This window comes from Salvelinus namaycush, chromosome 4 (genome assembly GCF_016432855.1).
Source record: "Salvelinus namaycush isolate Seneca chromosome 4, SaNama_1.0, whole genome shotgun sequence".
In the NCBI taxonomy this organism is placed as follows: domain Eukaryota; kingdom Metazoa; phylum Chordata; class Actinopteri; order Salmoniformes; family Salmonidae; genus Salvelinus; species Salvelinus namaycush.
In genome coordinates this window covers 39770239-39794119 of record NC_052310.1, presented here as the reverse complement: position 1 = coordinate 39794119, position 23881 = coordinate 39770239, and the positions used below count along the sequence as shown (strand labels likewise).

The window sequence follows — 23881 nt, the reverse complement described above, 5'->3', positions numbered from 1 at the left end:
AATATTCAGAGGAAATAGACCGTATCTCGTAATTGTATTCTAATACGACAACTAGATGTTGTACTATTACCGTAAGGCCTAGCAGAGCAGATGCATTTTCAGACTATGCAAAGACATCAGCAGCCAACAACATATGTGATCTTATCATTGTTTACATTACCCTGTATATTAAATTCTTAAATTGATTTAATAACGATAGACAAGCCTATTAAAATAGACGGTAAATCTTAACGTTATACCGTCTATTGACAAAGCTGTTTGCCGCCTGAGGGGATTTCACGGATGTTTCGGCGCTGCCCACATGCTCTGTCTAAACGCAAATACGCCTCGTACGCGACACAGTTGAAATACAAAAGATACACTTACTGTATACACAGTTTAGGAAAGTTGCACCCAGATGTATTTTGAGTAACACAGGACATGTGGAATGGTCGCAATGGTATTGAGAGCGCAAGGTAAGGGGATGTCATAGCCGAGCTGGTGAGTGAAAAAAAAAAAGTCTGGTGCAACTTTGCTAAACTGCACACAATATGTGTATCTTTATTATTTTAAAGATTCTTTCTCGCTTATATGAATGTTAAATTCCAAAGATTTCCCAAACCGTATCGGATGTGAGGTGTACTTTAATTTAAAATCAGACAAAGTGTCGGGATTAAACATAGGGTTGTGATTGTAAAACAGATATGTGATAACTATGTTTCCGTTACTGGGCGTTACAGGTTAGTTTATAGAAAACGCCGCAATAGATGTTTCAACTAACCTGCTCATGGCGATACTGTCTTGGTTCTCGATTCGGTGGAAATGTATCTGAAATGTAAGTGTCCAGTTGCAGGTGGTTCTACAAAAACTCCATGTTTTGTACCGCGCGAGGAGGTTCCTTGCCATTTTAGCTACCGCACATTTAGGATTTTCCATAATCTTTGCAGGAACTGATCTTTCAATGCGACGCGGCCACATGTAGATGACAGTGCATCACACAGTGTGACCAAAGGGGTGTAATACCGTTGAGTTTTGTCTGGTTTTTGTAGAACCACCTGCAACTGGACGCGGACATTTATAAAATAACTTTTTCCCGAATCGAGTACGAAGACTATCGCCAAGAGCAGGTAAATTGAAACATCTATGGCAGCTTTTTGTATACGCTAACCTGTAACGACCAGTAATGCAAACATGGTTATCGCGTATGTGGCATACAATATGTAGCTATTCATGAGGAAGCCAGCTGTGATCAGAAGCCTACCATCAGCTGAGAACACAAGGAGGGCCGCCTGTAAACTGGGTATACCCTACTTGGGTTCTTGAGAGCTACCGATAGACTAGCCTTATACAGCAACAATGCGTTTTAACTTTTACATTATTTATATTCTCAAATCTGTTGATGTCGTAAAATGTTGATTTTTAGAAATGGCATATGGTTTAATGAATGTGTTGTGAGAATATGAACTGCAAACATGCACGAGCGTGAGCCTAGGCAGTTCTCGCTGATAGTGAGTTAACAGCTAAACTTGCGTGCATTTAGACTACATTCGTTAATAAACGTAAGATTATCAAGTTGATAGTTACAAGTTAAATTTAGTCTCGTTCTTCATAAGATGGTCTCTTGTCAAATAGCTTGGTACAATGTTTTAAGATCGTCTCTCGCTTGTGCTTAATCGTTGCCTGACCAGACTAATTTCTGTCTTTTTCCACTAAGGGGGCATTTAAGTCTAGTTCCATATAGTCTGTTTTACAAATGCGACAGTCAAGGCCACAAGAATGCATTCCAACAGTTTTTTTTAAATGTAGCGCATTTACGGTAATTGTAGCCACCCTACCAACGGGACCTGTTTAACCACGGAAATTACATTTATGTGTAATGTACAATAACTCCATAGAACAGAGGATGTGAGTTGAGTATGGTCCTAGGACAATTGTGTTTGTTGTGAATACGGTAAAATAACTATGGCTTGTTGTCATTCACAGGAACCAACCAAATCTGCCAAAAGCAGCACTAAAAACAGTAATGCCACTAGTGGGAAAGAAACAGGAACTGAAAATGCAGATGAGGTAAGATATTCTTTGATTAACATGACAGATCCAAATGGTTGTTTGACAGTATTTCTTTTTTTGTAGCCTGCAGTTTATTTGTGAAGATGGATTTTTCAGGTTTATTCATGTCTATCAACTTATAATTAGAGTTTATTTTGAGGTATTATAAACTGTCTATTTGGATCAGGGGCCTATGCATGCACCCAACGTAATTTTATTTTACACGCTATTTCCTGTTTCTTAATCTTGTTTCTTTTCTTCAATGCTACATAGATAATATTGCATCAGTGTCAATATTTTTCCTTCATCTTGGTTAGGCCAAGATAACGGAGAGGAGCTAAACATAATGTTAGGCCTTTGCATAATGGCACATGGCTGATGTCTGTTCAGCCATATAGGCCTGCTGGTTGAGTACACAGTTGAGTTCCTTTGGAACATTGTTAAGGGGGGCTATTTATTATGGCGCTTGTGTTGGATCCAGACTCCAGCCGTTTTATCAGGAAGGGAGCGACTGTCCTCTGTGGACAGACCTCTCTGTATGCAGCTGAGCTCTTTGCATAGACCGCCATAGAGGCTGTAACTTCTCCATTGTTTACGGCCCAATAAAGTGTCCTATCAAAGTAGAAGTTAGACCTTCCTATTTTAAATTTTGTTTGATAAATCTAAATAAACATTCTTGAATCTGAACTAGAGGTCGACCGATAATGATTTTTCAACGCCGATACCGATTATTGGAGGGCCAAAAAAAGCCGATACTGATTAATTGGACGATTTTATTTATTTATATATATATATATATTTGTAATAATGGTGATTACAACAATACTGAATGAACACTTTTATTTTAACTTAATATAATACATAAATAAAATCAATTTTGTCTCAAATAAATAACGAAACATGTTCAATTTGGTTTAAGTAATGCAAAAACACAGTGTTGGAAAGAAAGTAAAAGTGCAATATGTGCCATGTAAAAAAAGCTAACGTTTAAGTTTCTTGCTCGGAACATGAGAACATATGAAAGCTGGTGGTTCCTTTTTAACATTACTCTTCAACATTCCCAGTTAAGAAGTTTTAGGTTGTAGTTATTATAGGACTATTTCTCTCTCTACCATTTGTATTTCATATTCCTTTGACTATTGGATGTTGTTATAGGCACTATAGTATTGCCAGCCTAATCTCGGGAGTTGATACGCTTGATGTCATAAACAGCGCTGTGCTTCAAGCATTGTGAAAAGCTGCTGGCAAACGGAGAAAAGTTCGGTTTGAATGACTGCTCTATCAAATATCAAATCATAGACTTAATTATAATATAATAAACCCACTGAAATATGAGTCTTAGGTCATTAATATGGTCAAATCCGGAAACTATCCTTTCGAAAACAAAACGTTTATTCTTTCAGTGAAATATGGAAGCGTTCCGTATTTTATCGAACGGGTGGAAACCCTAAGTCTAAATATTGCTGTTACATTGCAGAACCTTCAATGTTATGTCATAATTATGTAAAATTCTGGCAAATTAATTACGGTCTTTGTTAGGAAGAAATGGTCTTCACACAGTTCGCAACGAGCCAGGCGGCCCAAACTGCTGCATATACCCTGACTCTGCTTACACTGAACGCAACGAGCCAGGCGGCCCAAACTGCTGCATATACCCTGACTCTGCTTACACTGAACGCAAGAGAAGTGACACAATTTCAGGCACCGCATTGATTATATGCAACGCAGGACAAGCTAGTTAAACTAGTAATATCATCAACCATGTGTAGTTAACTAGTGATTATGTTAAGATTGATTGTTTATTATAAGATAAGTTTAATGCTAGCTAGTAACTTACCATGGCTCCTTGCTGCCTGCATTCGTGTAACAGGTGGTCAGCCTGCCACGCAGTCTCCTCATGGATTGCAATATAATCGGCCATAATCGGCATCCAAAAATGCCGATTACCGATTGTTGTGAGAACTTGAAATCGGCATTAATTAGTCAGCCATTCCGATGAATCGGTCGACCTCTAATCTGAACTCTTGTGTTGTTGTGGTTAGCCAACATGTTCTGAGATGGAAAAACTGTGCAGGAGAGGCAGTGTAAGTTCAGCTACCTCCGAATATAATTGATCTGACTGTTTATATCTGATTTGGTATAGCCAGATAAATAAGATCATTCATCTTTGTAGGCAAACACTGACCTGTTTGCCTCTAAGTGTTTCAAATGGCTTTGCACTCAGTATGCAAACGATCGCTGTTGTGACAGCAGGTTTCTAGGTGCCCACAGATAACTCCTAGATAACAATGTAGGTACGTGCTTTATGGCCACCTGGGTCCCTACAGAAACAAATGTAGCTGTTAGAGTTTCAACTAGATACAGTGCCTTCAGAAAGTATTCAGACCCCTTGACTTTTTCCACATTTTGTTACATTACAGCCTTATTCTAAAATGTATTTAAATAGTTTCCCCCCTCAATTTACACTCAATACCCCATAATGACTAAGCAAAAACAGGTTTATAGAAAATGTTGCACTTTTATTACATAAACAGAAATATCACATTTACATAAATATTCAGACCCTTTACTCAGTACTTTGTTGAAGCACCTTTGGCAGCGACTACAGCGTCTTCTTGGGTATGATGCTACAAGCTTGGCACACCTGCCACCACCATGCTTCACCGTAGGGATGGTGCCAGATTTTCTCCAGACGTGACGCTTGGCATTCAGGCCAAATAGTTTAATCTTGTTTTCATCAGACCAGATAATCTTGTTTCTCATGGTCTGAGAGTCTTTAGGTGCCTTTTGGCAAACTCCAAGTAGGCTGTCATGTGCCTTTTAGTGTGGAGTGGCTTCCGTCTGGCCACTCTACCATAAAGGCCTGATTGGTGGAGTGCTGCAGAGATGGTTGTCCTTCTGGAAGTTTCTCCCATCTCCACAGAGGAACTCTGGAGCTTTGTCAGAGGGACCATCGGGTTCTTGGTCACCTCTCTGACCAAGGCCCTACTCCACGGATTGCTCAGTTGGGCCGGGCGGCCATCTCTAGGAAAAGGCTTTATTGGTTCCAAACTTCTTCCATTTTAAGAATGATGGAGGCCACTGTGTTCTTGGGGATCTTCAATGCTGCAGAACTTTTTTTGTACCCTTCCCCGGATCTGTGTCTCGACACAATCCTGTCTCGGAGCTCTACTGACAATTCCTTTGACCTCATGACTTGGTTTTTGCTCAGAGATGCACTGTCAACTGTGGGACCTTATATAGATAGGTGTGTGCCTTTCCAAATCATGTCCAACCAATTTAATTTACCGCAGGTAGACTCCAATGAAGTTGTAGAAACATCTCAAGGATGATCAATGGAAACAGGATGCACCTGAGCTCAATTTTGAGTCTCATAGCAAAGGGTCTACTTATGTAAATAAGGTATTTGTTTTTATTTTTAAAACATTTGCTAAAATACAATACAACTTTTTGCTTTGTCATTATGGGGTATTGTGTTTAGATATCTGAGGATTTTCAAAATTAATTTAATCAATTTTAGAATAAGGCTTTAACATAACAAAATGTGGAAAAATGAAGGGGTCTGAATACTTTCCGAAAGCACTGTATATTACTTTGATCTTGCAGTGCTTTTTAAATAATTCTTTCTCAGTGCAGCCCTAACACACCATATCATTTCAATCACTTTCTAAAGGCACCCCTTTTGATTAGAATGAAACCTTCCATACATGTTTGCCCATAGTAGAAGTAGTCAAAAAGTGACCTGAATATGACAAAACATTCAGGACATAGAGGTGCTCAACCTGTGTAACCTGATTTGGGCGTCCACCCACGGTGCTCAGAATGACAGAAATCACATTTAGATTATGGTAATTCATCTTAACAGAACATGCACTTTGAAGATGTTAGAATAACTGTCCGCAATTAATTTTCCTCAGCCAACAAGATGAGTAAAGAACAGCAAGGTGAATGCACCAATTTGTAAGTCGCTCTGGATAAGAGCGTCTGCTAAATGACTTAAATGTAAATGTAAATGTAAACAGCAAAATCCCTAACCTACGCATAGGTGGCGCGTGAGTTTCAAGTGAGGAGAATCACCATAAAAATGCACCTTTTATAATAAAACATTCCATGCCTCATTGGATTTGCAGACTTATGTAAGATGGACTACTACTCGTAATGTGATGAGTAAATTGGATGGTCATAATTTAGTCTAATCGTATAACTCAATCGTAAAAAAGCCTTCATTGCTGAGCGCGTACAGCGTAGTGTCCTGGGCTGTAGGCTATATCTGATACGTTTCTTCTTTCTCTGCACTGGAAAAACCTATTTCATGCAATTCTACTACACTGTGACTGGAGGCATAATATGTTTTGAATAGGACAAATTACAATGCTGTCCATATAATAGGCCTACTAGAAGGGGAGACACAAATAGAAGGACATCCATCTAAACTGGAGGAAGAAATGATTGTCCAAAAACAAACTTAAGTGGCACTGACCCAGCGATTTAAAGAGTGAATGTGCGCACTCACCGGCGATATGGCCTATGCGCTCCGCTGGTACCAGTAAGATAGGCTATAGGCCCAATTTTTAAGTTGAGAATTTTGATAACTAAAAGACAGATTAGTATTTTCGTTGTCTTCTCTTTACAGTAGCCATTTACTTTCCAAACTATGTTTTCCAGTAATTTAATTTCGAAATATTGCGATATGCCTGACTGGGCCGCTCTACTTTTCACTGACAGTTCCAGCTAGGGCTGTTACGGGGACCATATTACCGCCACAACCCGTGGTCACGAGTCATGACGGCAGTCAAATTCCCTGTGACCGTTTAGTCATGGTAATTAGCCTTCTCCAAGCTCTGCTGCTGCTGCTGGTCATTAGTAGCCTACCAAACTTGCTCTAATCACCCTGACATCAATGCAAATGTATTCAAAAATCGAATCATACACTTCAGGAGAGCACATGAGCTCATCTTGTGCAACATTTCTATAGGCTATGCGCTACTCAGACTACTGAGTCCACTGGTCTCACTCACACAGAACTCCCCTACGCCTTGACCTCTTTCTCCCCTCTCTCTCCAGATGACATCTTGCGACTAGTGAGGTTTGGCCACCCGACAACCTGCCCGCTCGACCCCATCCCCTCCTCCCTTCTCCAGACCATCTCGGGAGACCTTCTCCCATTCCTCACTTCCCTCATCAACTCCCTGACCACTGGCTGCATCCCTTCTGATTTCAAAATGGCCTGAGTTGCTTCCCTCTTCAAGAAACCAACACTCGACTCATCTGACATCAAAAACATTAGACCTGTATCCCTTATTTCTTTTCTTTCCAAAACACTTGAGCGTGCTGTCTCTTAACTTTCTCATTATCTCCCTCAAAACAAACTTCATGACCCTAACCAGTCAGGCTTCAAGACGGGTCACTCAACCGAGACTGCTCTTCTCTGTGTCACGGAGGCTCTCCGTACTGCCAAAGCTGACTTTCTTCTGTTCTCATCCTCCTAGATCTATCCGCTGCCTTCGACACCGTGACCCATCAGATCCTCCTCTCCACCCTCTCAGGGCTGGGCGTCTCAGGCTCTGCACACTCTTGGATTGCATCCTACCTGGCAGGCCGCTCCTACCAGGTGACGTGGAGAGGATCTGTGCACCACACTCTCACTACAGGTGTACCCCAGGGCTCGGTTCTAGGCCCTCTCCTCTTCTCTCTATACACCAGGTCACTCGGCTCCGTCTTATCCTCACATGATCTCTCTTATCATTGCTATGCGGATGACAATCAACTACTTTTCTCCTTCCCCCTTCTGACACCCAGGTGGAAATACGCATCTCTGTGTGCCTGACAGATATCGCAACGTGGATGTCGGCCCACCACCTCAAGCTCAACCTCGACAAGACTGAACTGCTCTTCCTCCTGGGGAAGGACTGCCCGCTCAAAGGCCTCTCCATCACGGTTGACAACTCCACAGTGTCGCCCTCCCAGAGTGCAAAGAACCTTTGCGTGACCTTGGACAACACCCTGACATTCTCTGCAAACATCAAAGCAGTGACCCGCTCCTGCAGGTTCATGCTCTACCCATTCAGCATCGTTCACACCCGCTTAAGCCTTAGCCCCACCCATCTCTTTGAGGATTCACAGTGTAGTAAACAACCAAAGATTTCAAGACTAAAAGTTGTGAAAGTTGTACCAAAAGTAGTAGTAAAAATACACTTTGTCTAGTTCTTGGCCGTTATCCTAATCTGACTTTGGTGCAGGTAATGTTGTTCTTCACATTACCGTCTCTCATAAACACACACAACATCAAATAAAATCTAGGTTTATTTGTCACATGCGCAAGATACAGAAGGTTTAAACGGTACAGTGAAATGGTTACTTGCATAGTGGAGTCTTTTGTTAGGATATGTACAGTTGAAGTCGGAAGTTTACATACACTTAGGTTGGAGTCATTAAATCTCGTTTTTCTTCCACTCCACAAATTTCTTGTTAACAACTGTAGTTTTGGCAAGTCGGTTAGGACATCTACTTTGTGCATGACAAAAGTAATTTTCCCAACAATTGTTTACAGACAGATTATTTCACTTACAATTCACTGTATCACAATTCCAGTGGGTCAGAAATGTACATACACTAAGTTGACAGTGACTTTAAACAGCTTGGAAAATTCCAGAAAATGATGTCACGGCTTTAGAAGCTTCTGATAGACTAATTGACATCATTTGAGTCAATTGGAGGTGTATTTGTGGATGTATTTCAAGCCCTACCTTCAAACTGTGCCTTTGTTTGACAACATGGGGAAATCAAAAGAAATCAGCCAAGAAAAAATAAAAAATAAATTTGTATACCTCCACAAGTCTGGTTCATCCTTGGGAGCAATTTACAAACGCCTGAAGGTACCATGTTCATCTGTACAAACAATAGTACACAAGTATAAACACCATGGGACCACGCAGCCGCCATACCGCTCAGGAAGGAGATGCGTTCTGTCTCCTAGAGATGAACGTACTTTGGTGTGAAAAGTGCAAGTCAATCCCAGAACAGCAAATTACCTTGTGAAGATGCTGGCGGAAACAGGTACAAAAGTATCTATATCCACAGTAAAACGAGTCCTATATCGACACAACCTGAAAGGCCGCTCAGCAAGGAAGAAGCCACTGCTCCAAAACCGCCATAAAAAATCCAGACTATGGTTTGCAACTGCACATGGGGACAAATATCGTACTTTTTGGAGAAATGTCCTCTGGTCTGATGAAACAAAAATAGAACCGTTTGGCCATAATGACCATCGTTATGTTTAGAGAAAAAAGGGAGAGGCTTGCAAGCCGAAGAACACCATCCCAACCGTGAAGCACGGGGGTGGCAGCATCATGTTGTATGGGTGCTTTGCTGCAGGAGGGACTGGTGCACTTCACATAATAGATGGCATCATGAGGTGGGAAATTATGTGGAAAAATTGAAGCAACATCTCAAGACATCAGTCAGGAAGTTAAAGCTTGGTCGCAAATGGGTTTTCCAAATGGACAGTGACCCCAAGCATACTTCAAAAGTTGTGGCAAAATGGTTTAAGGACAACAAAGTCAAGGTATTGGAGCGGCCATCACAAAGCCCTAACCTCAATCCTATAGAAATTGTTGTGGGCAGAACTGAAAAGCATCTGTGAGCAAGGAGGCTTACAAACCTAACTCAGTTACACCAGCTTTTTAAGGAGGAATGGGCCAAAATTCACCCAACTTATTGTGGGAAGCTTGTGGAAGGCTACCCGAAATGTTTGACCCAAGTTAAACAATTTAAAGGCAATGTTACCAAATACTAATTGAGTGTATGTAAACTTCTGACCCACTGGGAATGTGATGAAAGAAATAAAAGCTGAAATAAATCATTCTCTCTACTAATATTCTGACATTTCACATTCTTAAAATATAATGGTGATCCTAACTGACCTAAGACAGGGATTTTTTACTAGGATATAATGTCAGCAATTGTGAAAAACTGAGTTGAAATGTATTTGACTAAGGTGTATGTAAACTTCCGACTTCAACTGTAGCTAGCTAGCTAACAATGAACCATAATCCCAACTCTAATGCCGAGTTCAAAAGAACTGGGAATTAGAAGAAAAAACTAGCTCCAACTGGGAAAAATCGCTTTGAACGGTCATCTAACACGGAATTCCAACTTTGGGATCTCGGATCTCTTTCTAGAGCTCCGACTTTCCGACCTGAAGATTACTGACGTCATGATTTGACCTTTCAGAGTTCCCAGTTGTTTTGAACGCGGCAATACTACCATGCATAAATCTGCAGGTAGCTAAAGCTAACCAACTAGTTTCAATGTTAGCTAGCTGGCTAACATTAGGCTATAACTAGCAATGAAAATGTCTTTCTGAGATGCAAATAATATTACTTCACAGATCATACACGTAACATTAGCTAGCAACCAGTGCACTTTCATTTTCAATGAAAACGACTTTATGACTAAATTAGAAACCTATATCTGAAAATGAACGTTTCTCTCCCTCTGACATGGATGCCATGGTTTCCCTTAGTTTGAAGATGTATGAAACACCTGTCTCCAGATTACAACATCCTTATTTCTGTGTTCTCTTTTTGGACTTTCCGCATTTGGCAATCATCTCTCTGCTTCCACTGATTTCAAAACTCGGTCAAATTCTTCCGTGACAACGACACCGTTTCTTCCCCACCACTGTCATCAGAAGACTCTACAATGTCTGGTTCAATTAAAATGTATTTCCCTAAATCAAGGATTTCTTCATTGTCTGATTTCATTTTCAAAGTCAGCATGGCACAATCATCCTCCAGAAAGTAGTCCATCACAACTTTTTCCGAATGAGCTTTGTCGAAGTGCTATTAACTTAAGGCAGCAATGTTGAGAGCAGTAGCAAAACCTTTTTTCAGGTCTTCATGATATCTTTATTAAAAAGCTGCGGTAGACAGGATTATACACATATACTGAGCAGCTCATGTTATAGACAGAAGCATGTTACAAGGCAGACCAATCTGAAATGAATCTGTCAGCATGTCCAACCCCTCCATTATATCAGCCATCATGGCTAGCGAGAAGGTTCCTGTATTTTTCTGTGGCTAAACCTACTAGGCTCGTAATTTAACAATTGGATTTGTATTTACAGATGGCATACAAGTGTGTTATTAAGGCACATGAAAGTAAACATTGTCCAGAAGGAAATTCTGCATAAAAACACATTTTGATTTTTTTCAAGGCAATAAAAGAAAAACGTTCAAATGAAACAGGGTCACATACGGTATCAGTCAAAAGTTTGGACACCTACTTATTCCAAGGTTTACTTTATTTTTTAAAACAATTTTCTACATTGTAGAATAATAGTGAAGACATCAAAACTATCAAATAACACACATGGAATCATGTAGTAACCAAAAAGGTGTTCAACTAATCAAACTATATTTATATTTGAGATTCTTCAAAGTAGCCACACTTTGCCTTGGTGACAGCTTTGCACACTCTTGGCATTCTCTCAACCAGCTTCATGAGATGGTCACCTGGAATGCATTTCAATTAACAGGTGTGTCTTGTTAATTTGTGGAATTTATTTCCTTTTTAATGCGTTTGAGCCAGTCAGTTGTGTTTTGACAAGGTAGTGGTGGTATACAGAAGATAGCCCTATTTGATAAAAGACCAAGTCCATATTATGGCAAGAACAGCTCAAATAAGCAAAGCGAAACCACAGTCCATCATTACTTTAAGACGATCAGTTAACTTTTAACGTTTCTTGTGTGCAGTCGCAGTCGCAAAAACCATCAAGCGCTATGATGAAATTGGCTCTCATGAGGACCGCCACAGGAAAGGAAGACTCAGAGTTACCTCTGCTGCAGAGGCCCAAATAAGTGCTTCACAGAGTTCAAGTAACAGACACATCTCAACATCAACTGTTCAAAGGAGACTGCGTAAATCAGGCCTTCACGGTTGGATTACGGCAAAGAAACCACTACTAAAGGACACCAATAAGAAGAGACTTATTTGGGCCAAGAAACACGAGCAATAGACATTAGACTGGAGGAAACTTGTCCTAATTTGAGATTTTTTTGTTCCAACTGCCGTGTCTTTTTGAGATGCAGAGTAGGTGAATGGATGATCTCCGCATGTGTGGTTCCCACCGTGAAGCATGGAGGAGGAGGTGTGGGGGTGCTTTGCTGGCGACACTGTCTGTGATTTATTTAGAATTCAAGGCACACTGAACCAGCATGGCTCCATTAGAGATTATTATTTAAGGTTTACAATCAGTTAAGACTGGCAGTAAAGGGATTTTTTTGGTGAAAATGGTCATTTTCATGACTGCTGTGTCAAGTCAGTGGCATCAGAAGACCACGACTTTACGTTTCTATGCCATTGCAACACATTTTATTTGTCAAACAACTCACAACATTCATGGCCAATATTGGCGAGAGATGTTTTTTAAGTTATTTTAATGACCACGCTAAGTTTTAAAGTCTGTTAAAAGAGAGGGTTTTCATTTTCTGCAGCGATACGCCATGCCATCTGGTTTGGACTTAGTCCCACTATCATTTCTTTTTCAACAGGACAATGACCTAAAACACACCTCCAGGCCGTGTAAGGGCTATTTGACCAAGAAGGAGTGATGGAGTGCTGCATCAGATGACCTGGCCTCCACAATCACCCTACCTCAACCCAATAGAGATTTTTAGATAGTTGATATTAAAGCTTAAAAAATTACATATATAAAAATAAACATTCTCAAGAAATCATAGAATAGTTTAACAAACCTGTTTTTGTAAGCTTTCAAATGATATCAAACTCAACCATTTATCTTTTTCAGTGATTAAGACATGGGCGTCTCATGGTAGGGGTATACAACATGGGTCAACTTTGAGCACTTATCTCCTGAATGTTTTGTTATTCAGTTCCAAAAAGTCACCTTCTGACCACTTCCACAATGGGCAAACATGTATGAAAGGTTTCGTTCAAATCAAAAGGGGTGCAGTCAGAAAGTGATTGCAATCATATAGGATTACCCACACCCGATTGAACTAATCAACTTCCTGATTCAACAAATCCAGGGCTTAGTAATTAGTTGATAAGTTGAGTCGTGTTAGTGCTCGTTTAGAAGAAAAATGTGAGCACAAACTTGGGTCCGCAGGAAAAGGGTTGAAAAACACGGCTGTATAGTATAAGCAAGTATTGTATGTGTTGTATCACCATGTCCTGGAACTTTACACCTCATTAACATTGGCTAGACACTGGATACACTCCATTAGTCGCTGTGGTTTGTTAACCTCTCGTATAAGCGTGTGTACCTTAACAAACGATAGTGTTTGCGCTTTCAAAACATCCCACAGTCCAGAGAACGGTATTGATGACAGGAAACTCAGGGCGCTTAGGGTTTGACTTTGCGTGGGGTGAAAGGCTATTGATTGGGTCTATTTTGAGATCGGCTCAGTCATGCAAACCCGCCTATTCAGGCCATCTCTGCCATGCCTTGGGCAAGCGCCAACCTGTGTCTGATGGGAATGGTCCATAACATGCAACAATCACTACCAGAGGTTTTCAAAAACATGCCCAGATGTGTGAATGCACTGCATGCAGACTTTGCACTCTCAAACATTATACAGTATGCAATGATAAAGGCTGGGTCAACCGTTTAGAAGGCAACCTTTTTCCTTTCTGTCTGCATCATTGATCTTGATAGGTCCATAGTGAAAACGTGTCCAGTATCTCCACCTGTCAAAAGGTAATGTGAGTAAGGAGCTGAGGAAAAGGATGCCTTGTTGGAGTTTTGGAAGACAGACCCAGTGCTTATACCATTATTGTTGTATTTGCTGTTTAGAATTTGTCTACATGTCTGTCTGGTCATGATAACGATAAATCAATAGATGTAGGCCTAAATGAAGCCATGCACAGTTATAATTGAAAATGTATAATTCTGGCTTAATTACCATACTTGATCTTTGCAGGCCAATATATAACGTGTTGCTCAGTTGGATAGGTATTTTACACTGTCTTGAGTATGAAGAACCGCCCTTTGATGGTGGTGTTATTATTCACTTCTGGATTGATCCGTTCCCATGGTCTCGTAAGAAGGGGGAAGCCGTTTCAGAAGCTAATCAATAGTACAGATCCCTTTACTGTACTTCAATGAGAGTACTACAGTTGCTTGAGTAACGTTATCTGCACCATTTTACAGTACATTAACTTTTTTATTTTTACTCAGACCTTTCGACTGGAGTGTCATTTGACTCAACTATTGAGACCGCTTTTACCTTCAACATGGGACCTTTTGAAACTGAATGTGTTTCTATTTCAACAGGATACTACAGTGAATTTATTCAATGGAATGACCTTTTTAAGCGTAGAGGTAACTTCCTCAGGGAATCTCTCCTGGTCTCAACTAGACAGGAAATGCCCCTGTAAGCCTGAGCCTGATGGCAGAGAGTGTTTAACGCTCATGGCACGACCACTGGGCAGGCTTAGCAAGGATGTAAGGGATGGAGAACTGGCCTTTACGGGAACAGGGGCCTTGCAAGTGGTTTGTAAAGCCAAGAGACTTACAGTTTAACCTCCACATAACTGTTTTAATATTACAAAGGAGCTGCTGATGTTACTCCTGAATGGAGCCCTGTGTTACTCATGCATAATCGAGTCCAAATGAAGTAGAAAGACGTGATTGTCCACTTGATTCTGGACCAGTCAGTCAGCATGGACCATATGAGAGCAGTAAACCTATTTACTTTTTCCCCTTCTATTTACAAGAGCACCTGCATATCCAATGACAAGCTTGTCTAAGAATTATATGCGAATAGAGAATTTTAGGTTAGCATAGAACTACAATTTCCAAGACGCATTATCAGGGCCTAAATTCAATTCCTAATATTGTGTTAAAATTAACACCTGTTACAAGCCAAATGCGGGTAGATTTTTGGGTAAGATGTCTATTTCACCAGCCACGTTGGCGGGTGGTCAGGGATCCACAACGTGAGCATTTCACTTGTATTTGTTAATAAAAAAAAAAAAGATGAATACATTTTATAGTAAAATAAATGCGGCAGTTGCTGTTTTCAAAGTATTTTGCCACTTCGCTTCATAGCTGGTAAATTAATCGCACAAAGTCAAATAACTACGAATCCTACATAGCCTATTCCACCTCGCGCTGCAACATTGCCTGCCTGGGGGTGAGAGTGAAATATTCATTTTTAGGTGTGCTGGCCACACCACAGGCGTAAAAAAAAAAGGTCTAATTTACTTGAAATGAAAGTCTACTGAAGTGTGACTTTGTCCTTGTGTTTCTTGGCATTGTTTTGTTCACAAGCAAGGTTGTTTTTCTATGTTTGAGTTTCAACTGCTAGGGAAGAGAAGACAATGCTTCTACTAGTCAGACTCAATAGAGCAGTCACAAACATGACTAGTCGCGCTACCATGGTAACCTCCCGCCCTTTAAAGGGGCAGGTTAATGTTTTTGTCTCGTCTGTGACGTTTTGGTTAAAAGCCTCAGCTTCACCCAATGTTCGCGGGTCTGATGGACCCACAACATTATTGAGTTTTTAAAACAATACAGCCATAACAATTTACCTAAAAATACTTAGATGTTGACATATCATTTACAAGCAATATAGACCACATACATGGTTCATATTTGCCGTTTACCTCTGCTAGATCACATTTATCAATAAAAGCTCTGCGATTTTTGTAAACTAATCAAGACATGGGTGGAATAAATCATGTTTATCTTGAAAAAATGTAAATGATACAAGGTTTTCATCACTAATTTATGTTTATTGCTTTGAACTGAACATTGGAATAACACATTTTACATACAGTATTTTATGGAAATGGTACACAAATTAAACGCCGGTCTACACACCACATGAGGGACAGAGTTTTTGGGTGTGTTGCAAATGTATTTCTTGCACTTGATGCATGTGTACTGTGTCTTCCTGTCCTTGGGTCCACAAACATTGCAGCGCTTCTTTTTGCTGCTACCGGCTCAATCTAAAACGATGAAAACATTTAGTTCAGGAATTTTACTAATATCTCACTCACATGTATAGTTACAGCAGGCCAAGGTAGGAGAGTCAGACACACACATGTAACAACATCACTTCCGATATTGGAGGTGTTGGTTCTGTGGGTCAGGCAGATGGGGCACCAGCATCCTCCTGAATCCTCCTCACAATGGCTGCAGAAGCTGAGGTCCTTGGGATATGTTACCTCCTCTGTATTTGAGGTCTTACCAATGACTTGCCCAGTTCCTGGAGAAAGAGCCGTCTCATCCGGAGCTTCCCTCTGTCCCAATCTGGGTTCAACAGATGACAAACACATTGTACACCGAGATGTCCAAGATGTTGAAGAATATCACAAGTGGCCAGCGTAAGGTTCTTTTTTTGTAGCTTTAGCCAGTCACCAGCTTGTCTAAATTGTCCACCCGTCCTTTTGTGGCATTGTAATCGATTATGATATTTGCTTTTTGATGTTCCTGGCTACAGATTCTCCCATCCCTATACAGTTTCTTTGGCACGTAGGACACTAGGGGCGTGTTCGGCTGTGAACAGAAACTTAGAGGAATTGATAGGCCTGTTCCGTGTGTTCAACAGCTCTGGCTTGTTTTTTTGTTATGTTCCTTCCATCATCAGCTTCCTCTTGAGGAGCTCCTGTCCCAGCTTGCGCAAAGTAAAAAAGTTATTGCATGTGATGATGTGGCCACAGAGTCCCTGTGTCACGTCCAGGACAACCCGCATCCCTTGGTTCTTCTCAGGGGCTCCTACATCTGGCTTCCCTGTATAGACTTGCAAGTTCCACGCATATGATGAAGCAGCATCACAGGCAGCCCAGATCTTGATTCCATATTTTGCGGGTTTAGACGGTATGTACTGCCTGAAGGGGCAGCAGCCCCTAAATGGCATAAGCTGTTCATCAACAGTAACGTTGGGCCCAAGGTTGTTGAACAGGAGAAGGTGGTCTTCCCACTGGTCCCACACTGACCTGATTGCAGCTAGCTTGTCTTGCTGCCGCCAAGCTGGTCTGGTGTCTCAGTTATCAAAGCGGATAATCCTGGAAATAAAGTGGACGTTTTCCAGAGACGTTGCACGGAAAGTTCTCTGCCAGTTTCTGCATCCCACAGGGATTCTGTGGATTCCCAGCAAGGACCTGAAAACACCAGCAAGGATAAGAACCCCAAAGTATGCATGTAAATGAGTTTGGTCCATCTCTCTCCAAAAACATGCCTTGCCTCCAAATTAGTGCAGTCCAGAATGATTTTCTGGATGGTGCCTGGGATGAACAGTTCAAATGAAGACTATGTTCTGCACATGAGTAACCGCCATCCGCGTCGGCCCTGGTTGCATCCTTATCACATTGGCAGCCATGCGGGGTGGCTCATTCCTTGGGCAAGAAGACCATTTCAATTTCACAATGTTTTGGGCATCCATATTTCTCCTCCTCCAGGCTGCTGATGAGCTGGCTGCTGACTGGCTGGTCCTGGGGCTGGCTGCTGACTGGCTGGTCCTGGGGCTGGCTGCTGACTGGCTGGTCCTGGGGCTGGCTGCTGACTGGCTGGTCCTGGGGCTGACTGCTGACCGGCTGGTCCTGGGGCAGGCTGAGGGTCAATCTCATTCTCTTCTTCCAACTCACTGTCAGACTCTGAATTGACAGAGACATGATCCTCATATTCGGAAAACTCCTTCCACACTAGCTTCTCTCTCTGCAAAAATGATTTCTAAGGCCCTCTGAGCAGAGATATACTGATTGATTGTGTAAAGAGCCACACACATCACACGCATCATTAGACCAAGCCAATGAGTCTTTGTGGAGTCATTTACTGTTATCTGCATGGTGACTGTAATATGGGCAAGCAGCTAGTGAGAAACACTATACCAGATTTAATGTTTTTTAATTTTTTTATCTACTAGATTGAGCTACTTTGATAGTAAATGTCACTCCCAAGAAATGGCAGTGATGTTTTACTCAAAGTTTCAGGAGGACAATATTATGCATTTAGTTGGCATTAACCTCCATCTTGAATTTCATTTTCAGTGGTTTAAACTTTTCCAAGCCTCAACATACTTCAACAAGCTAATTGTGATTTTTTGTGTGTGTCTTGTCCACAGGCGGCGCAGCAGCAGACTGCCAGCAAGCGTCCCAGCAATAGCACCCCACCACCCACTCAGCTCAACAAGATCAAGTACTCTAGCGGTCCCCAGATCGTCAAGAAGGAGCGTCGCCAGAGTTCGTCACGATTCAACCTCGCCAAGAACCGCGAGCTGCAGAAACTTCCTGCCCTCAAAGGTATCCCCAACTAACCCACCAGCTTCTCTGGCTGCATCCTGATTCTCCACCTTTCTCCTCAATTGTGCTGTTCCCTTTACAGATTTAAAAGCATTGGCTTGGTCTAAACATTGGCTGGAGGAGGTTTTCACCATTTTTAAATTCATGATGGGAAGTGTACAAGTGCAAGCTTGGGGACACAATAACTGTGTCCTATTCATAGACACCCATATATCCTACATCCTCTCCCCTCACCACCCAGAACTTATTATTCGACCTGTGGTGGCTTTGATGATCAGGGAGGTACACATAAGCAATGTTGATCATTTAGCATCTCTATGAGTACTTACTGGCAATAGCTTTTATTTGCTTATTTTCGTCAGATCCCTACCACTTGCATCAGTCATGGAGTATGATGATGTACATGGATGTAGGCCCTTTCATACCAGTACTTCAAATGGCAGAACTGTATGTCTTGTCTTCCCTCGAATTAATCACACGGATAGTGCCTTCAGAAAGTAACTTCATCAGAATGCAGTCCTAGGAATCCCAGGTCCACAATAAATGCTTGATTTGTTCGTATAATGTCCGTTATTTATGTCTAATTAGCTACTTTGGTTAGCGCGTTTGGTAAACAATTCCAAAGTCACAAAGCGCGTCCACTATAACGTGAGGAAATGTCCAAAAGTTCCATAACAGTCAGTAGAAACATGTCAAACGATGTACTGAATCAATCTTTAGAATGTTGTTAACATACATTTTGAATAACGTCCCAACCGGAGAATTAGATTGACTTCAGTTGAGCGATGGAACGGAGATGCCTATCACGTGAACGCACGTGGTCAAAGCATGGTCAGCTCGTGGCAGTGGTGACTAATTCCTGTCTCCTTCGGCCCCCCTTCACATTAGTCATCAGACAAAGTTCTATTGACTGTTGACATCTAGTGGAAGCCGTAGGAAGTGAAAACTCATCAATATCTCGCTGTAATTTCAATGAGAGCTTGGTTGAAAATCTAGCACCCCCAGAAAAAATCCAAACAGGAAGTGGAACTTCTCAGGTTTTTGCCTGCCATATGAGTTCTGTTATACTCACAGACATAATTCAAACAGTTTTAGAAACTTCAGAGTGTTTTCTATCCAATACTAATAATAATATGCAAATATTAGCAACTATGACTGAGGAACAGGCCGTTTCCTCTGGGCACCTCTGTGCACCTTTCATCCAAGCTACTCAATACTGCCCCTGCAGCCATAAGAAGTTAACGTCATTTTCCTGCTGGAAGGTGAACCTCCGTCCCTGTCTCAATTCCCTGGAAGACTGAAACAGGTTTCCTTCAAGAATTTCCCTGTATTTAGCGATATCCTTCAATTCTCCCATATGTTTGGGGAGTCTCCCACATGCCTTTTGGCGAACACCAAACGTGTTTGCTTATTTTTTTCTTTAAGCAAATGCTTTTTTTCTGGCCACTCTTCCATAAAGCCCAGCTCTGAAGTGTATGGCTTAAAGTGGTCCTATGGACAGATACTCCAATCTCCGCTGTGGAGCTTTGCAGCTCCTTCAGGGTTATCTTTGGTCTCTTTGTTGCCTCTCTGATTAACCTGTCTAGCCCCAGCGTTCCGCTAGCGGAACTCTTCCCACATTCCACTGAAAAGGCAGAGCGCGAAATTCAAAAAATATTTTTGAGAAATATTTAACTTTCACACATTAACAAGTCCAATACAGCAAATGAAAGATACACATCTTGTGAATCCAGTCAACATGTCCGATTTTTAAAATGTTTTACAGCGAAAACACCACATATATTTATGTTAGCTCACCACCAAATACAAAAAAGGACAGACATTTTTCACAGCACAGGTAGCATGCACAAAGCCAACCTAACTAACCAAGAACCAACCAAACTAACCAAGAAACAACTTCATCAGATGACAGTCTTATAACATGTTATACAATAAATCTATGTTTTGTTCAAAAAATGTGCATATTTGAGGTATAAATCAGTTTTACATTGCAGCTACCATCACAGCTACCGTCAGAAATAGCACCGAAGCAGCCAGAGTAATTATAGAGACCAACGTGGAATACCTAAATACTCATCATAAAACATTTCTGAAAAATACATGGTGTACAGCAAATGAAAGACAGGCATCTTGTGATTCCAGCCAATATTTCCGATTTCTTAAGTGTTTTACAGCGAAAACACAATATAGCATTATATTAGCTTACCACAATAGCCAGAAACACAAGCCATTTACCAGCAGCAAAAGTTAGCGATCGTAACAAACCAGCAAAATATATATAATTTTTGACTAACCTTGATAAGCTTCATCAGATGACAGTCCTATAACATCAGGTTATACATACACTTATGTTTTGTTCGAAAATGTGCATATTTAGAGCTGAAATCAGTGGTTATACATTGTGCTAACGTAGCATCTTTTTCTCACAACGTCCAGATATTTTTCTGACACTCACATATTCTGACCAAATAACTATTCATAAACATTACTAAAAAATACATGTTGTATAGGAAATGATAGATACACTAGTTCTTAATGCAATCGCCGTGTTAGAATTCTAAAAATAACTTCATTACGACATGCAGTTTACGTTATGGCGAGAGCGTGCCCAAAATCTGGGCGCAAACTACTAGTTCACATGTTCGACAGATATATGAAATAGCATCATAAAATGGGTCCTACTTTTGATGATCGTCCATCAGAATGTTGTACAAGGGGTCCTTTGTCCAGAACAATCGTTGTTTGGATTTAGAATGTCCTCTTCTCCAGTCAATTAGCACGGAAAGCTAGCAAAGTGGCGCGAAGCTCTCCTTCCTGAACAAACGCAGACAAAGCAACACGCCTAACGTCCCGAAAAAATTTCAATAATCTAATAAAACTATATTGAAAAAACACACTTTACGATGATATTGTCACGTGTCAAATAAAATCAAAGCCGGAGATATTAGTCGTCTATAACGACAGCTTTACAGAAGCCAATACCAGGTCCCTTCTCGCTCGTTCCAGAAAACAGCAAATTGGGGTCACGTCATGCCAAGAGCTTTTATTCGACCTCAGATCATGTTATACACTCCATTTCTTCTCTCACTGCCTGTTGACATCTAGTGGAAGGCGTATGAAGTGCATGTATACTAATAAATATCAAGCACATTTATAGGCAGGCCCTAGAACAGAGCATCGATTTCAGATTTTCCACTTCCTGTCAGGAAGTTTGCTGCAAAATGAGTTCTGTTTTACTCACAGATATAATTCAAACGGTTTTAGAAACTAGAGTGTTTTCTATCCAATAGTAATAATAATATGCATATTGTACGAGCAAGAATAGAGTACGAGGCTGTTTAAATTGGGCACGATTTTCCCCCAAAGTGTAAATAGCGCCCTCTATCCTCAACAGGTTAATGCCCTCATTGCCTGGTCTGTGAGTTTTAGTGGGCGGCCCTCTCTTGGCAGGTTTGTTGTGGTGCCATATTCTTTCCGTTTTTTAATGATGGATTTTATGGTGCTCCGTGGGATGTTCAAAGTTTCTGATATTTTTTTATAACCCAACCCTGATATGTTCTTCTCCACAACTTTGTCCCTGACCTGTTTGGAGAGCTCCTTGGTCTTCATGGTGCCGCTTGCTTGGTGGTGCCCCTTGCTTAGTGGTGTTGCAGACTCTGGGGCCTTTCAGAACGGGTGTATATATCCTGAGATCATGTGACACTTAGATTCCACACAGGTGGACTTTATTTAACTAATTATGTGTTATTAACATTCTAACCTGATGCTACCTGAGCCTGATGAGCCATATATTAAATACATTTTATGAGCTCTACACTAATCACATTTAATGAGCCCAAAAAAGCTCAAATGATTGTGCCATTATCCAATGCATATACAGTATGATATAGGCTACAGCACATTACGCACGGCAGAAAGACATAAAAGCCCATCGATGTAGCTAGCTATAGCCTATGCTCTCTTGTGTAAATAAGTGAAACTAGCTCCAGGAGGCTAAACGTTTTGAGTGTGAACTGTATTACTGTATTGTACAGTACATGGCAGTCTATGTATATTTGTAAACAACAGCTGATGCACGATATCTAAGGAAGTCTCAAGGTTTTGCTCGCCTGAGGTAGAGTATTTCAGTGTAGTCTACAGCTTATCATATCTACCAAAGAGTTTTCGTCTATTTACCACCACAAACCGATGCTGGCACTAAGACCGCTCTCAATGAGCTGTATACGGCCATAACGAAACAGAAAAACGCTCAACCAGAGGCGGCGCTCCTAGTGGACGGGGACTTTAATGCAGGGAAATTTAAATTTGTTTAACCTAATTTCTACAAGCATGTTAAATGTGCAACCAGAGGGAAAACAACTCTAGACCATCTTTACTCCACACACAGAGACGCGTACAAAGCTCTCCCTCGCCCTCCATTTGGCAAATCTGACCATAATTCTATCCTCCTAATTTTTTTCTTACAAGATAAAACTTAAGCAGGAAGCACCAGTGACTTGGTCAATAAAAAAGTGGTCCGATGAAGCAGATTCTAAGCTGCAGGACTGTTTTGCTAGCACAGACTGGAATATGTTCCGGGATTCTTCCGATGGCATTGAGGAGTACACCACATCAGTCACTGGCTTCATCAATAAGTGCAATGATGACGTCATCCCCACAGTGACTGTACGTACAAACCCCAACCAGAAGCCATGGATTACAGGCAACATGCACACTGAGCTAAAAGGGTAGAACTTCTGTTTTCAAGGAGCGGGACTCTAACCCGGAAGCTTATAAAAAATCCTGCTATTCCCTCTGACGAACCACGCTTGTCGGATGTGGCAAGGCTTGCAAAATATTACAGAATACAAAACGGAAGCACATCAGCGAGCTGCCCAGTGACACGAACCTACTAGACGAGTTAAATGACTTCTATTCTCACTTCGAGGCAAGTAACGCTGAAACATGCATGAGAGCATCAGCTGTTCCGGATGACTGTTTGATCATGCTGTCCGTAGCCAATGTGAGTAAGACCTTTTTTTCTTCTTCTTTTTTTGTAATTTTCATTTTTTTCATATTTTTTTTACCCAGTTTTCTCCCCAATTTCGTGGTATCCAATTGGTAGTTACAGTCTTGTCTCATTGCTGCAACAAGGTCGAAAGCCGTGGGTCCTCCGAAACCCAACCAAGCCGCACTGCTTCTTGACACAATGTCCACTTAACCCGGAAGCCAGCCGCACCAATGTGTCGGAGGAAACAGCGTGCACCTGGCGACTGTGTTAGCGTGCACTGCACCCGGCCCGCCACAGGAGTCACTAGTGGGCAATGGGACAAGGACATCCCTGCCGGGCAAAACCTCACCTATCCCGAACGACGCTGAGCCAATTGTGCGCCACCCCATGGGTCTCCCGGTCGCGGCTGGCTGTGACAGAGCCTGGAACGAACTCAGAATCTCTAGGGGCACAGCTAGCACTGTGATGCAGTGCCTTACACCACTGCGCCACACCGGATGGCCCCTTGTGAGTAAGACCTTTAAACAGGTTAACCTTCACAAGGCCGCAGGGCCAGACGGATTACCAGGATGTGTACTCCGAGCATGCACTGAC

General features: G+C 41.5%; 1 protein-coding gene across 2 annotated transcripts in view; it reads left to right on the top strand.

The window, feature by feature from the left end:
* The window catches only part of LOC120046514 (serine/threonine-protein phosphatase 2A 56 kDa regulatory subunit delta isoform-like), a 50854-nt gene that overhangs the window by 268 nt on the left and 26705 nt on the right, over positions 1–23881 (top strand). For both annotated transcript variants that reach the window (XM_038991815.1, XM_038991814.1), the window contains exons 2-3: positions 1963–2046; positions 18120–18297. In XM_038991815.1, the coding sequence (XP_038847743.1) occupies positions 1963–2046; positions 18120–18297 (262 nt within the window). The remainder of the gene's footprint in view (positions 1–1962; positions 2047–18119; positions 18298–23881) is intronic.